We start from the raw sequence: 17,175 nt of genomic DNA, 5'->3' as shown, positions 1-17,175 counted from the left end.
CCCAAGAGGCGTTGTCTTCGATCTTCCTGGCCACCAACTTAGAGGCCCGCCACCTCCTTGAAACATCTCTGCTAGCCCTAGCGGTAGGAGACTAACGCCACCCATCCCCATAGTTGTGAGTGACGCCAACAGTCCCGAAATTGAAGCCAAGATCCAGCCGATCCGAAACAAACTCACCAGAAATCGAGGACGCGGTCGAAGACGCCTACGCTTAAGCCGTGGCCAGAAGTTGCCCAGCCCAATCATCGCCATCAACCACTGCAGCAGAAAGTCCCGGCATCGGAGAACAAGTTGATTAAGGCTTGAAAACAGTAGGCGGGGTAGCGGCCTCCGCCGTGCTCGACCACTGGTGGGAAGGCAATGAGGAATCCCATTGGTGACGCCTGGTGTCTGCGACGCTTAGACGTCGAGAGTTTTTGCTCTCGCTGGGGTTTTTCATGCGTATATCATTTTAATTCTGAGTGGCATTAAGTTCATGTACCATTCTTAAAAATTAATCAATGTGTTATATATAATGACTAATGATGTATCGGTAATTCGGTACCAAAACGAAGACTAGTGTAAGGGATTAAAAGGGATCATGAAAAAAAAGTAGGGGTCCAAAATGAAAATGCTCTAAAATTGGGACCTTCAAAAGAAGTTTCAATCCCTTGACTCTTGATGTCATGCCATTAATTAAGATTTAAGAATCCTGCCACTCCTGCATAATTACAAAACGTAATGCCATGCCCTTATGAGAAGACTTTTGCATCATTATTGGAAGACTATGCTCTTGGATTCTTTTCTTCCTCTGCAGACGAAATCCAAAGGTACATAAATTTCATACTCGATTCAGTTTACCATATTTGTGTTATTCTTCTTTGGATCAGTAGTTTGCAGTATATTTGTGTTTTTTCTTTTTTGAATAAGTGGTTTGCTGATTGCATGGTCTGCATTTGCTTCTCATGTTGATGAAATCAGTTGTCATTTGTATGCTGGGAATCTTACACAGATTTTTCGTTTTGGAATTTGATTAGGTTATTTACTATTGTAATATATATCTGGCTTTAGGATGTCTGATCTTTCCGAAGTTTGTTGAGCGATTAGTAGTCAACTCCAACCAACAATAAGATTTTGAAGAAAGAGACAAAGACCAACTCCTTTTATCTTTTGCAACATTCTGATCTTCAAGACTTTAACTATTATAATTTATAAACGCCTATGTGATAGATATATGTATGGGAAAAAGTTGCAGCTGAATTGATAAAGTGAGGGAATTGCAAATTTTCGCCCTCTGTCTTTTTTTCTTTTTTTTGGTCAAATTTTTATGCATTCATTACATATAATTAATCACCATTTCCAACTCTTTCAGCAATCTGTTTGTTCTCAAGCAAATATGCTTTCAGATACCACTGAAGGAGACTCCTCCTCTTCTTCACTCACTCCTCAATGGAAGTACGATGTCTTTCTAAGTTTTAGAGGTGAAGATACGCGCTATAATTTCACAGACCATTTGTACAATGCATTGCTTCAGAGGGGAATCAACACCTTTATAGATAATGATCTTGCTAGAGGAGAAGACATATCAGGAGAGCTTCTCAAAACAATTGAGGATTCAAGGATTTCAGTCATCGTATTCTCTGAAAACTATGCATCGTCAAAGTGGTGTTTGGACGAACTTGTTAAGATCCTTGAATGTAAAGAATCAAAGAAACAATTGGTTTGGCCAATCTTTTACAAGGTGGATCCATCTGATGTGCGGAACCAAAGAGGTAGTTTTGGTGAGGCAATTGTGCAGCATGAACACAAGTTTAAAGATGACATTGAAAAAGTCAACAGATGGAGGGTAGCACTTTCAAAAGCAGCAGATTTGTCAGGCAGCCATTTCTTTGACGGGTAGGTTTCTACAAGTATAGAGGTCTTGTGTCGTGTTTGTTGCTTTACTTTTGTTAATTTTGGTATTCTTGATTGCCATCTATATTTTTTTTGCATTGCCTCTGAAGGATCTGGGTGTAGTTCTTAACACTTCGGTCTTCTTTATATATATATATATATATATATATATATATATATATATATCTTATATAATTAAGCCAATTCTTGAGGGAATGGTTAAATTTTTGAAGTACCATATATACCCTCACATAATATAGATGTTTAAAAATAAATTATTTCTATATGAGGATAATACAGTCAATTGACTGTATCATATTTGAAAAAACTGCAATACATCCCATGAAAAAATGAGAAAGTTCCACAAAATTAGAAGAGAAATTGCTGTAGCTTTTTTAAATTAAAAATAAAAATAATATAAAAGCAAATTGACATGTGCAGAGCACATGTTAAAGGGCTAGTCTTATATAATTAAGCCAATTCTTGAGGGAATGGTTAAATTTTTGAAGTACCATATATGCCCTGACATACTATAAATATTAATAAACAAATTATTTCTCTATGAGGATAAGATAGTCAATAAATTATATCTTATATAATTAAGCCAATTCTTGAGGGAATGGTTAAATTTTTGAAGTACCATATATGCCCTGACATACTATAAATATTAATAAACAAATTATTTCTCTATGAGGATAAGATAGTCAATAAATTATATTATATTTGAAAAATTGCAATACCACCCATGAAAAAAGGAGAAGCTTCCCCAAAATTAGGAGAGAAATTGTAGTAACTTTTTTAATTAAAAAAAACAAATAAAAGCCAATTGACATGTGCGGAGCACATGTTAAAGGGCTAGTATATATATAAACACAAAAGTACAGATTTTATTACTCAGTTGATCTAGCATTCTTTTGTATGATATTCTCTGCCTTTCAAAAAAAAAAGATGACGGGATACAAAATTCTACATTAATTTCATATGCTTAATTCTATTTGGCAGTTATGAATCCAAATTTATCCATGAGGTGGTTGAGGAGATTTCGGTTAAGGTATTATGCCGCACATATTTGAATGTGGCTAAGCATCCAGTTGGGATACAACGTCGTCATCAATGTGTGGAAGAGCTCTTAGGTGTTGGGGAAAATGATGTTCGAATGGTAGGGATATGGGGCATCGGTGGAATTGGTAAGACTACACTTGCTAAAGCTATTTATAATTCAAATGCGGATAAGTTTGAAGGTAGCTATTTTATGTATAATGTTAGAGAACATTCAACGATGGTTGGAGGCCTAGTCCAACTACAGCAGTCCTTTCTATCTGAGATTATGGGAAAAAAGACGCTAGCAGTGGCTAATGTTGACAGAGGAATCAATGTGATAAAGGAAAGAGTGAGAAATAAAAAAGTTCTCTTAATTCTTGATGATGTCAATCAATTGGACCAGTTAAACAACTTAGCCGGAGGGTGTGATTGGTTTGGTTCTGGCAGTAGAATTATCATAACAACTAGAGATAAGCATTTGCTAGATGTTCATCAAGTTCATTCAATCTATGAGGTTGAGGGGTTAGATTTTGAAGAAGCTCTCGAGCTCTTCAGTTGGAATGCCTTCAAAAGAAATGTACCTTTAGATGATTATATGGAACTTGCAGAGCATGCAGTAAACAATGCCCAACGCCTTCCATTGGCTTTGACAATTTTAGGTTCTCATCTTTGTGGTAGAAGCATAGAGAAATGGAAGGCTGCACTAGAGAGTTACAAAAGAGTTCCTAACAAAGACATTCAAGGCATTCTCAAAATAAGTTATGATGGATTGGATTACTCTGAGAAGGAAGTGTTTCTTGATATTGCATGTTTCTTGAAAGGGACGAATATGGACTATGTGAAGCAAATACTAGAATCGTGTGACCTCGACCCTGTCATTGGTATTGAAGTACTTAAAGAAAAGGCCCTCATAACTATTACTAAATGGAGCCATGGTATTGAGATCATTTGGATGCATGACTTGTTAGAAGAATTGGGAAAAGAGATAGTACACCAAGAATCACCCACTGAGCCAGGAAAACGTAGCAGATTGTGGTTTCATGAAGATATATACCATGTTCTGATAGAAAATACTGTAAGTAGAACAAAGCTGTAGAACACTTCCTTTGTTTATATATAGAGCCTTGGTTTTTAAATACTATTTATTTTCATACAAGGGAACAGATCAAGTTAAAGGCATCATGATTCGGTTGCCCCGACGAGAGGTGATATGTTTGAGTGATAAATGCTTCTCAAATATGAAAAACCTTAAATTCTTTATAAACTGTAATGCATCCCTCTCTGGAGATGTTGATCATCTCCCCAATGAGTTAAGGTTCCTTGATTGGCCTGGATGTCATCTACAATCTTTGCCTTTCAATTCTAATCGGAAGAAGCTTGTTGTACTGAATATGCCATACAGTCTCATCAGACAATTGGGGGAGGGATTCAAGGTATGTACTTCACATATAATTTCAGTTTCACATGTAGTTTATGTTGCAAGTTTCTTTGAAGATTTTTATTTTTTTCTTTCTATTCTGTCTCACAGAATATGCAATATCTGAAGTCTATTAACTTGAGATTTTGTAAGTACCTCACAAGAGTCCCCGACTTTTCTGGAATCCCAAGTTTAGAGAGGTTGAAACTAAATCTTTGTAGACAATTAGTTGAAGTTCATCCTTCTGTTGGAGTCCTAGCTAAGCTTGTTAGCTTGAGTCTTGTGAAGTGCTCCAACCTTGAGAACTTTCCAAGAAGACTCAAGTTAAGATCTCTAGAAAGTATTGTTCTTCAAGGTTGCAGAAAGCTTGGGAGTTTCTCAGAAATTGTGGGGAAGATGGACAATTTGAGATATATGAATCTACAGGGAACTTCAATAAAAGAATTGCCTCCCTCGATTGGATATCTCAGTGGTCTTGAAATATTAATTCTCGATACTTGTGAAAGCCTTACAAATATTCTTCCATGCAGCATTTATGAATTGCAGCATCTAAGGGTTCTTCGTCTCTCTAGGTGCTCAAACCTTGTTGAATTTCCAAGTAGAATGAACTCTGGAGCTTCGTCAAGTGCAGGGCCACTTCCATTGCTTCTTTCAAATAATCAAAGCCATGATATTAGTGACTCAGCTGTGTCACCTTGTGAGCAAGTTCATTTCAATCCCAAAAGAGACTTGTCCACATTAGAATCACTTGATCTATCAAGAAGCAATTTTGTTAGTCTTCCTGTATGGATTAGCAAGTGTTCTAACTTGTTGCGGCTTAACTTGTGTTGTTGCAAGAAACTTCAAGAAATTTCAGAACTTCCACCAAAGATTAGATGGCTAAGCGTCGGTGGTTGTGACTCACTGGAAATATTGCCAATATTGTCGAACTTGGTGGAACACAATGTGTTGCAGGGCCTTCAGTGGATCGACCTGTCTCATTGCCACAGGCTCCTTGACAATCTTTGCTATGACACAACAAAGGTCGATAACGCTATTCGACAAAATCAGGTGTCTATCTCTGTCTCTATGTGTCTGTGTGTGTGTGTATAGTTGAGGGTGTGGTTTGGCATATACAAATTGGGAAAACCTCTAAGAATGGATTATTGTGTTACACAGGTGCTATCTTGTCTGGATTTTGGTGTTATACTTCCAGGAAGTGAAGTTCCCCACCGGTTCAACCCTTTGAGGAGTTGCAGGAGTTATGAGATTAAAAATTATTGTGACATTTGCATTATAATACCTCCACCTTTGAATTGGAAAAACGCAAGATTGACTCTATGTGCTGTTATAGGAATAACACAAAATGAGTCTGGTCCCGGTAGAATTTCAGCCTCAAGTTACATCTGTTTACACCCGGTTTATCAACCTCCATTTCGTTAAGTCATAGTCATTGGAGGGAGGCTCCTGATAATTATTAATAATCTTCTAATTATCAACATCTTTATCTGAAGATGTTAGAGGAAGTATGTTAGAAGTGCCTTTCATATTTTGTAGCCCCACGCAACAAAATAGGAGTTTGGATTAGCATTGGCTAGGGTGGTATATACATATCCAAACAAAGAGAGAGATATGAAAGATAAAGGACATTCGCTTCATGGGTTAGTTAGGACTCTTTAGCAAAGACGTGGTGCAATACTAATTAACTAATTGATCAATGTTGGTTAATCATGTATGCATGATAATTGACATGCCACTTGTCACATGAGAACCACACTCCTATTTGTTGAAGTATTCTAATGCATCAATTAAACCGGGACGTTAATTGGATTGAAGTAAAGGCAGCTGCATGGAAGAAGAACTCAACCACTTCAGCCTCTATATAAAGAAGCAGTCGACAAATCAAGAAACACACATACATCTCCAGCCAAAACTCCATCATGGGTTTCCTTTTATTTTTCTTAGCTCCAGATTAGTTTCATTCTCTTTTCAATTCTTAGTTGTTAGCTCTACTAGTTCGAGTCAATTTCCTTCGTTTTTCTTGTAATCTAGTATCGCTATTTCAATAATTTCCTTTGTTACTTTTTGATAATAGTTGATAGTTTTATTCGTCAAGCCATTTATTATTTTCTTTTTTCGCTCTTTACTTTATCGCTATTTACTTTCCTGCGATTTACTTTATTGCTCTTTACCTTTATGCACTTAATCTAGAGTTTATTTTCTTGCTCTTTTACTATTGTGTTTATTTCTTGCACTAGGAGTAGTATTAACGCAATTGTTTGGTTACCAATCACTATTTGCGACTCGTCCATTGAACAACCCAAAAGTCCTTGATCCAAAGGCATCGAACCCTAAGCCGAGATTGTTCCTTCCTCGGCTTTCAGTCGCTCGACGAAGTCAGAACACGCGCACTACATCTTCTACATCTACAATTGCACACTTGGCCTTTTGGCCGTGTGCTGGCACGCTCCACAATCCACTCACCAAGAAGGACATTTGTTCCTTGATCCCTCGGCTATCTAGGCCGAGGTGATTTTCAGAGGCAACATCTTTTGGCACGCCCAGTGGGACCCTAAATATTTCTAGGCGTTGTTGATGGTATGCAATTCAATCGATCACAAAATAATTTTCCTGAACCAAATCTTGTCTTCAACATAAAGTCATTCCACGATGCATATGAAGACGATGAGCCAAATTACGACTACAATGACCTTGAACTTGGGGGGGCTCACTGACCACCGTTTGGTAAAACATGAGATTCCTACACTTGAAGAAACCATGTATACTGACATGGTAATTGGAGACAAAGCCGATGTGATAACGACAATATCGGCTAAATTAGAATTGAAAGTCCAAATTAACCACTACTTCGCCACTGGGGGGCTTGAGAATTCCACCTACGTAAAGGCTGAAGAGTTCAATGATCATTCCAAATACCCATGTTCAACCCTTTGCGGCTTTAAGCACCATGAAATTCATGCCGCGAACATAGAAAGTGTAGGATTTAAGATTAAACATTGGTGGCCACCTCCTAGTTGGCCATGATAATGATGTCCTGTAAATCTCTACCTTGGTTTATTTAGATTTCAAAATAATAAAAGTTGAACGAACGATAGCCGTATGTTGAATTGGGGAAGGTGTCCACGGCTAAAAGAATGGAAGTTTAATTTAGAGTGAGGAGTGGTCATCGAAGATAAGTGCAAAGAATAAGATTGTAGCTGGAACTTATTCATGTTCATTTTTTGTTTTCTTATCTTTGATGTTTCCTAACGGCCAAAGTCATGAAGGCCGAAAAGGAATCAAACAAACAGCCGCTGCAAATTTCAAATGTGAAAGAAGAAATCAAGATTGTGAGGCACGGAGGAGCAATCGCGGCTAGAAACGCATCCAATCTTTGATCATGGCAAGAAAAAATGGTTCAGGCGAGTTAATCGATGGCCTGAAGGCCACTAGAAGGATGCGAACTTCCAAAGACTATTTCAGACTTGTCTTTGTCCTCCTTGTTGTACTTAGACAAGGAAACCTGAGCTCCAGTACCTGCCGATCTTGCAAATTTTTAAAGTTTGATAAAAATTTCTCAAAATCCGGGACGGGAATTATCAAGCTAGCAAACATTCAATAATGGCTTTGGTTTAATATAAAAGCAATTTGTTTTTCATTATCTTGGAAGTTGGTTGATGAGAAGCTGAGATGAAGCCAAATCTAATGGTAAGGATAATGATTTTCAAATGCTAGATTAATTAGTCATGCAGGGAGCATTAATTGGTGAGGTTTCATACATACATGGCTTTCGTATAGCAAGACAACCGGCCACATGCACCATTGGCAAGATCTGCTTGAGTTTAAAGATTTCTACTTTCTAGTCACTTGTCTTACTTTGACCAAGAGATATATATATGCGGATGCATGAAGAGTGAAGAAGTTGATTTTGATCTCTTTGCTATGATTCATGATTTATGATTAATAAATCGAGTAGATTTTCAGAGAATAAGAGCTTCCATTTCCTTAACCATTCGGCGATACTCGCCGATGCTCAAGAAAATGGGGGGGCTATGTTTACACCCGGTTTATCAACCTCCATTTCGTTAAGTCATAGTCATTGGAGGGAGGCTCCTGATAATTATTAATAATCTTCTAATTATCAACATCTTTATCTGAAGATGTTAGAGGAAGTATGTTAGAAGTGCCTTTCATATTTTGTAGCCCCACGCAACAAAATAGGAGTTTGGATTAGCATTGGCTAGGGTGGTATATACATATCCAAACAAAGAGAGAGATATGAAAGATAAAGGACATTGGCTTCATGGGTTAGTTAGGACTCTTTAGCAAAGACGTGGTGCAATACTAATTAACTAATTGATCAATGTTGGTTAATCATGTACTACTACAGAAATGGGCTTTGTAGACACCCAGCTAAAAGATACAAAGACAGTTTTTTATATAACTGTCCTTATAACTTAATAAGGACGTCGCGTTTTAATTTTTACAATCTTCCGTGTTTTCCCCTTAAGCGCAGTGTCGTAGCGGAAGTCTAGGTCGTCATTTCTGAAACCAACAAAAAAGAAAAAACACTATTCACTCCCTAGAAAATCACTCTCGCGTTCTGCTCTCTCCCTCTCCCCTCAAATCTCTTCTGTCTCTCCTCCCAAATCTGTCCTTTGCCTGGCCTTCTCCATCATCGATATCACCATGACCCTGGACACCACCATCGGCCTATTCGATGTCCTCCATCACGCCAAGTATCCCGATAACACTGTGTTCAACCTCATCACTACGCACCATCGCTGGGACGACCTCCACCACTTCGACTGTAACCTAGTGAAGGGCAAGATCTCATACTCGATTCAGCGGGCGTTGACCAGCCTCTCAGCTATGCGCGAATCCAGCTGCCTAATCTATGGTATCCATCTGATTTAGGGTTTCTAATCCATGTTATAGAATTTGTTTTTTAATTCAAGATTGTATGATAATTTCAGCTGTTTGGATTGCAAATTTGAGATATGGGTTTCGTCATTCTTGTTTCTTATTCTTAAATTGAGGTCTGATTCATTCAATTTTGACTTGAGATGGCTTGTTTTCAAGATTTTGTCAGTTTGTCAGTTTTGCTTCAAATCTGGGTTCTTCTATAATATAGTCTACTATAAATAGATTCTAAGGGAGCTAATATTGAATTTGGATTTTAATATTTTTAAAAGATTGTGGGACTTTCTATTTCTGAAAATTTGTATTTCTTTCGAATTCGACAGTTGCTTTGCCATAGGCACAAAGGATGGCTTCAAAGTATTCAATTATAATACAGGGAGACTCTGCTATGAACGAGGCAAGTTATCCAATTTATTTACTCGTAATTTTTGGAATTAAAAACTGTGGTTTACAATTTAATTAATTTATTTTTGGTTAGCTATTGGCGCTTTCGCTATTGTTGAAATGCTATTTAGCTCTAGTCTTCTTGCCATTGTTGGAGTTGGTGAAGAGGTATGTTATTTTTGCATCAATTTTTTTATCAGTAGAATCTGTTTCTTTTGAAAATAAGTATGTATGTCGTTTCACTTCTAGCACCAAATATTTACTTATGGTTTACTCTTTTATTAATCATATGACATTCTCACTGCCACAGCCATCTTTATCTCCGCGTTGTCTCTGTTTGTTCAATACAACAAGTGGAACTGCTCTTCTAGAATTGAACTTTTTGACTTCAATACTTTCCGTTCGTATGAATAGGAAAAGGTAAACCATTTGACTGGTAATGATCTTTTGCTACCAGTTTTTCCTGGTTATCAAAATATCCTTTGCATTGATGTTTAATGCTTATCCATTCTTTTACTTGTTAACAAAATATGCGTTTCTAGTCTAGATAGTTGCCATATTTTGCATTTTGGCTCTTGTTGACAACTGTTAGGACTTTTGCTATTTAGTAATTAACCTTTCCCAGGAGTATCATGGTTATCCTGCTCCATCTTTTTATGAAATAATGGATTATTTCCAATTACTTGTTTTATACGTTTTTCTCCCCTTTATGGTTCTTCTACATGCATCAATGAGAACGTATGGATTATGTGTCTCTGTAGAGTACTTGGCTTCTTTTTTAGTGTTTGTCCATGTCAATAAATTGTTTGCATTCACCGATGTTAATGTTTGTATCCAACTTTGTTTGATTTCTCTTAGATAAACTAGACAGTTCATGTCTATGTATTTGGGAATTCGAATAAGTGGATTTTGATTCTTTCTACAGCTTTAAAGTCCCAAAGCTGTGCAGTACTTCTATTAGATTATAGCTTCACATACTTTGGTAAGTTGTGCTTGGCAAGTTTGTGTCTTTATTGGTCTCCTGCTCAGTTATACTATATGGGTTTTGATTTCTAGGCTTGGTTTTGGCTCAACTGGCCTTCTTGTTAGAGTAATGGATACAATATGTTTCTTTTTTCAGAGTGTAACCTATATAATAATGGATGGAGACTTGGTTTGCCCTGCAAAGATGGGAAGATCTGTAGAGGTATCCTGAATTGTTGTTTTGCCACTATTGGATACGGATATACTTTTCATTGATGTATTTGTTGCTTGTTTTGCCAATGTCTACCATCAAATTAATTGGTACAGAAAAAAAATTACCCATGATTAGAGAGGTCTATGCTTGTCTTATACTTGGTTAGAGATAATTCTACATCTTGCTTGGGACAGGATTTTTGCATTGTGCTTAGAGGTGCATTGTTTTTTCTTTCTTGAATAGGAATCCTGTAGTGCATCATCTCTTCTACTTGTTTTTTTAATGTGGAAATGCTATGTCAATTGTATGTATATGTCCTATATGATGCTTTTATGAAATTTGCATTTTGAGAATTTACTAGTTATGTAAATTTATCTTTGTCCAGTATAAAAAACTATTGGATGCTTAATGGAAATACATGGAACTATCTAAGGGAATGACTAATACTATCAGCTGCAATGTTTGAAGGTTGGAGTATGAGCCAGTATGAGACGTTTGAAAGCTGCAATGTTTTCTCCAGGTATGGAACTATCTAAAGGCATGACTAATATTATCAGTTCTCTTACTTGTCTGCTCTCTTATACTGAAGATGTTACTTTGATTACCTTACTGGTTCTTCTATGAGTCTCCAACTGAATATGTGGTTGAATATTGTTCTTTAATTAGGTGCTTTGAAGTTTAAGATGGAGGTTTATGGGATAAAGAAAAACACCCTTAATGAGCAGGAGCTTGAGTTTACGTGTTAGAAGTTGCAATCTCCAGAATATCTAGTACAACTCATTTTTTAATTTGGTAAAGTTATAGTTCGATCATTGTTGGTAGTTGTTTATTGGATCATTATGGCTTATTAACTTTGTGCTCATTGTAGTGTATTTTAGTTATAATATGTACATTTGGTTAGTATTGTATCAAATTATGTATTTTTTTTTTGTGTCATGAAAAAGATACAAGGACGTTTTTTGTACGTCCTAATAGACTTTAGATGACGTTTTTATGAGATACCAGGACGTTTTTCTTGTGTCCTTTTAGATATTAAATGACATTTTTTTGAGTTACAATGACGTTTTTTAAGTGTCCTTGTAGATATTAGAAGACGTTTGTAAATAGAAATAAGGACACTTTTTCAACGTCCTTAGAGACATTTAAGGACGTTTTTTGAACGTCCTAAAAGATGACTTACTATGACTCCTCCATAGAGGACGTTTTTTTCGAGCGTCCTTAAATGTTTTTAAGGACGTTTTTCGAATGTCCTTAAACCCATTTTCTGTAGTAGTATATGCATGATAATTGACATGCCACTTGTCACATGAGAACCACACTCCTATTTGTTGAAGTATTCTAATGCATCAATTAAACCGGGACGTTAATTGGATTGAAGTAAAGGCAGCTGCATGGAAGAAGAACTCAACCACTTCAGCCTCTATATAAAGAAGCAGTCGACAAATCAAGAAACACACATACATCTCCAGCCAAAACTCCATCATGGGTTTCCTTTTATTTTTCTTAGCTCCAGATTAGTTTCATTCTCTTTTCAATTCTTAGTTGTTAGCTCTACTAGTTCGAGTCAATTTCCTTCGTTTTTCTTGTAATCTAGTATCGCTATTTCAATAATTTCCTTTGTTACTTTTTGATAATAGTTGATAGTTTTATTCGTCAAGCCATTTATTATTTTCTTTTTTCGCTCTTTACTTTATCGCTATTTACTTTCCTGCGATTTACTTTATTGCTCTTTACCTTTATGCACTTAATCTAGAGTTTATTTTCTTGCTCTTTTACTATTGTGTTTATTTCTTGCACTAGGAGTAGTATTAACGCAATTGTTTGGTTACCAATCACTATTTGCGACTCGTCCATTGAACAACCCAAAAGTCCTTGATCCAAAGGCATCGAACCCTAAGCCGAGATTGTTCCTTCCTCGGCTTTCAGTCGCTCGACGAAGTCAGAACACGCGCACTACATCTTCTACATCTACAATTGCACACTTGGCCTTTTGGCCGTGTGCTGGCACGCTCCACAATCCACTCACCAAGAAGGACATTTGTTCCTTGATCCCTCGGCTATCTAGGCCGAGGTGATTTTCAGAGGCAACAACATCAACCAGCTAATGATCGATGAATTTGAAGAATATATCTATCCCTCAGACGCATCAAGTACTGATCATGTGTGGTTGCGCTATATTTCGTTTTCAGGTATTGCTTGTGATGACATGATCCTTAACTGTCAAGCTATATTTTCTTCTGAAGGGTCCGTGCATTAAAAAGCTGTGGAATTCGTCTAGTATATCCCCATGATGATGATGATGATGATGAGAATGACGAAGAGCAATGGCTTCCTAGTACTTCTTTGTCTTTGGAACCAATGAATCCTCGAAAGCGGAAACATATAGAGGAGGATCATAACCTCGTCGCAGTCAGCAATAGTACTGCTAATGTTGATGATGCTCCACAGAATGAGAAGTGGCTTTTGTTGTCCTAACGTTGATCAAGCTTACAAATTAATAACTATGAGTTGGCTCCTCCTTTTAGGAAACCTCTCTGGTTTGGTCTGATACTCTGACTTGCAAGTTGGAGTGTGGCAGTAGATTTTGGCTTTCGCTTTGCTCATCAGTTTCTATTCTCTTTTCCTTGTTCTGGTTCATTTCCATGAGTCTAGGCATTGCAGCCGCTCAGAGCCTGCGTCTCCTTTTGCAGAAAAATTAGTTTTATTTCAGTGGTGCATTTGGCTTCTATACACAGCAATTGAACCTTTTTTTTTTCCTTATTAAGCAAGGAAACGTAGCTAACAAGCTATTGTCTCCTGTGTACTGCATCTGATATCGAGTTATCGACCATCATTGATGCTAAAGTTGCAGTTGTAGTGCTGGAGCCTGGAAGTCAGTATGATCACTAGGAAAACTTTGCCATATTGTTTAATAAATTCTGCCCTTCAAAACAAAACATAATATCACTTTCAGTCTTTCACTTCTCAGTTGATCTTTTGCAAAATAGTTCACAATTAATTAGCGAAAATGTGAATGATTTCAAAGTCCGGCACTCTGTCATCTTCAAACTCATCACTGTTGTTGGAGATTTCATCGCCAACATAGTCGATGGGTTTCACTAAAGCTAGTCTCAAGGTTGATTTTTTCCTTTTTTTTTTTTCTCTATGTAGAACACCACATCTAAAAGATCAAAGGTAGTCATTTTGTTTCCTCTCTCGCACCAAAACCAATAGGTATAGATTCTCATTATTCTAAAACTTAATCAGAGAATCAGACGTAACATGTGACACGACCGTCCCACCCAAGACTATCTTAACTGATAAGTAAAATCGTAAAATTTCTCAAATACAACTTTTTTCTCTAATAAGTCGTCGACTCGTTGTAATTTCTTTACTCTATTTTTTCAAGGGGGATCCCGATATGTCTAGATTTTGATTGTGCAATGAGTATGTCTATTTTCTATGTATCATTGTGGGTACTACCACTATCTTCTTGTCTGTCTAATTGACAGTGAAAAGGTATGTAAATGAATATATCAAGAGCGCTTCAAAAAAAAAAAAAAAAAAACTTTCATTGTCGCCACCGGTTGTCGTAAAATAAAAACAAAAACTTGTGTTATTGAGATTTAGGGGGTGTATTCAATTAGGAGTCTATTGGATTGTTTTGGATTCTCGAAGTCTAGAGGTATTCAATCAAGATTTTGAAAAGTCTTTTAAAATCTTGAGGTATTCAATTTAGATTTTAAAAAGTTAATATAAATCTAGTGGTATTCAACGGTCCAACGATTTTGAAGGATTCTATTAGGTGATGGATTGTGAAGGATTTTAGAACCATCGGTATAAATAGCAAACCCTTTCAGAAATCTGCTCTCGAGAGATGAGATTTCAACGTCTTCCTTTTTTTTTTGGTCCCCTCTCTCTCTCATCGAGAAGATGAAATACGAATGACAATCTGGAGAAGACGATCAGCCATGTCCAGCTCTGCCGCAATCGACGGCGTCGTAGCTACCACGGTCCGCTCAATTTTCTACCTCGTCCATCTCAACTGAAAAATCCAGTCGTCGTGCCAACGAGATCCGAGTGGTGGCAATGAGCAAGACGAATCTGGCCGTTGTCCTCTACCAAATATATGATGCCGGCCACTGCTGCTTCGGCGAGAACTACGTCCAAGGAATAGTTGAGAAAGCTCCTCAAGTTTCCTGCTCTGAGCAAGATAATTGAAATAGGTATGATTTTGATGACTATTGGTTTTTGTGTTTTTCAGCTTTCTGAAGATATAGAGAGGTCTTTTGTTGGGAATTTGCAGAGCAATAAAGTAAAGCCTCTTCTGAGTATAATTTTTCATATCTAACTCTGAATTATAATTGATGTTGATTATTCCGAATCATACATAAAGTTTGTGTATTAAGCATTGGTTTCCAACGAAGGAAGGAGCTTTTTGGTCTTGTGTGATTGCAATGGTACTTTTGAGAATATCCCATTTTAATTTCATCTCAATGCTTGACAATTTTTAGTGTTCAGAACTTTTATTGTACTAAGATAGCGTATTGAATCATTTTTTTTTCAACTGCAGTGTCTACTTGCTAGACTTGATTAGCTTGAGTTGAGGTTCTATCAAGGTCTTTCTCATTTGTCGAACTGTTTGCTTCTCCCTTTTTTCTTTAAGCACTTTGCCAGATGTTTCTGCTATGCAGCTTAATGTGTTTATGGATAATGTGTAATCTTTCAGTTGAAAAGGAAAAGCATGGTTTGTTATGAGTAATGACTTTGTATTTGCCAATAACATAATTGTTTATAGAAGTATTTGAGTTTGCAGACAGGGTATGCTTGCCTTGTTAATTTGAAAGATGTTAAATAATAATAATAATAATAGGTATTTTCCCACCAATCTTTGTTATCAACAGAAGCTCTACTATCTTTATTCTAATGTTACTTGGTTGTTTTTTGCCGCCCCCTCCATATAATCTTTTGTTAATATTGCACAAGATAGTTATAGCTTGATTTACTGATGCAATGATGCTTAATTGCATTTTGATGTATTTGTAGAATAGTTCTTGCACCAGTTCTGTTATTCTCATACTTGTTCAGGGAAGCAGAGACTCTTTTCTATAGGAGGACATGTAAAGCTCTAGATGCTTAGTGTAGTAGATTTTGCAAATGACTGGTTACTATAGTCTTTTTGTGCCATTTTAGTATCTTCTGCCTAATTCTCCAATGCAGTGCTATTTCCATATGTTGCTTCCTATTTTCTATGTGATACTTTATTTGCATCAGAGATATCACTTCGAGCCACTTAGAATTCTCATCTAGATTATGTGGAACAATTTCTTGATTTATATGCAATTTGTAGAAAGGGAACCCAAGAGCTCATAGTTGGTTATCTTTGTGCAAGTTTATTTATTTGTAGTTCATGACAATCATGAATAATTATCTTTATAGTTGAATCAAGGCCTTCCATATGCCTTCAAATATTTTATACGGGTCCTAATCTGTATTATATCTAGCAAATTTTCAATTATAGTTTCTGACCATCTCTCTTGTGTTTAAAACTAGGATATCAGAGTTGATTAATTGAGTGGATCAAGGATTGAGTGGATATCAGAGTCGTAAATCTACGTGATAACACACATTGGAGTATGTTGGGTGGCACCAGAATGCTGCAACAGCGAACAAATTCTAGATCAGCATTTTAGAAGCTTCAGATCTAACTCCTCCCTTAATAAAGCCTCTAGTCGTTAATGAGATTAGAATTAGGTTTAGGTAATATTATTTTCAATAAACCTATGACCTAACATTTGCGGGTTGTTGTGATTCATTGTGAGAACTTTATTGTCATTCTTCCTCATGTACCTTCAGAGTCATATTTGACTAAAGAGCTTACTACAAGTGTTACAATGATGGAGATATTTTGTTACTTATGAGAGGAGTACTTTGTTTCTGGTTCTACACTGAAATGAATTATCTTGCATATAACATTACAAAATAAGGAGATGCATTAACTAGTTCGAGTGTAATAGAAAGGTAAATAGCTGGGTTGAAATGCTAATACATATTGTCCAACAAATCTCATCAAGCTATATTGTTTATCTCAATCTCATCACGTTCAATTGTTTATCTGCTTCAAAATTTTCTTTTAGTCGAGCAAAAAAAATGCAGGAGTTGAATTCTCTTTTGATGCTATGCAACATGCAAATTAGGAAAACCCTTCAAAGTAACAATCCATGAATTTATCAAAATCCAAACAAATCTTGCAAAATACAATACATTAGAATCTGTTTAAATCCCTATGGAATAAAAACAATCCATGAATTCTGCAAAATCCATGACAATCCACGGATTATAAAAAATCAAACAGAATCATTCAAAATCTAGATTGAATACACCCCCCTTAGGCAAATTGGCA

At 36.5% G+C, this 17,175-nt stretch overlaps 1 protein-coding gene and 1 long non-coding RNA gene across 2 annotated transcripts; both read left to right on the top strand.

Moving 5' to 3' along the window:
- Positions 1 to 718: 718 nt before the first annotated feature.
- On the top strand, positions 719 to 14,099 carry LOC112186502 (disease resistance protein RPV1-like). The gene is made up of 8 exons (XM_040514278.1): positions 719 to 809; positions 1,352 to 1,875; positions 2,875 to 3,988; positions 4,071 to 4,346; positions 4,442 to 5,380; positions 5,489 to 5,713; positions 12,886 to 12,982; positions 13,072 to 14,099. The coding sequence occupies exons 2-8, from the start codon at positions 1,376 to 1,378 to the stop codon at positions 13,266 to 13,268; spliced, it is 3,348 nt and encodes a 1,115-aa protein (XP_040370212.1). The 5' UTR covers positions 719 to 809; positions 1,352 to 1,375; the 3' UTR covers positions 13,269 to 14,099.
- A 530-nt stretch (positions 14,100 to 14,629) lies between these two features.
- On the top strand, positions 14,630 to 16,726 carry LOC112186508. The gene is made up of 2 exons (XR_002930811.2): positions 14,630 to 14,998; positions 16,326 to 16,726. It is a non-coding gene; the product is annotated as an uncharacterized LOC112186508 (long non-coding RNA).
- The last annotated feature ends 449 nt before the right edge of the window (positions 16,727 to 17,175 follow it).

Source organism: Rosa chinensis, chromosome 2, assembly GCF_002994745.2.
Source record: "Rosa chinensis cultivar Old Blush chromosome 2, RchiOBHm-V2, whole genome shotgun sequence".
Lineage (NCBI taxonomy): Eukaryota > Viridiplantae > Streptophyta > Magnoliopsida > Rosales > Rosaceae > Rosa > Rosa chinensis.
Note: the sequence above shows the minus strand (reverse complement) of the source record. Positions and strands in the feature narration are given on the sequence as shown.

Excerpts from the sequence above, each read along its gene's own strand:
- LOC112186502 (XM_040514278.1), top strand. The coding sequence starts at position 1,376 with ATGCTTTCAGATACCACTGAAGGAGACTCCTCCTCTTCTTCACTCACT. Across the intron at positions 5,381-5,488 it reads ACGCTATTCGACAAAATCAG|GTGCTATCTTGTCTGGATTT; the intron begins GTGTCTATCTCT and ends TGTGTTACACAG. Across the intron at positions 5,714-12,885 it reads GAATTTCAGCCTCAAGTTAC|ATCAACCAGCTAATGATCGA; the intron begins ATCTGTTTACAC and ends AGAGGCAACAAC.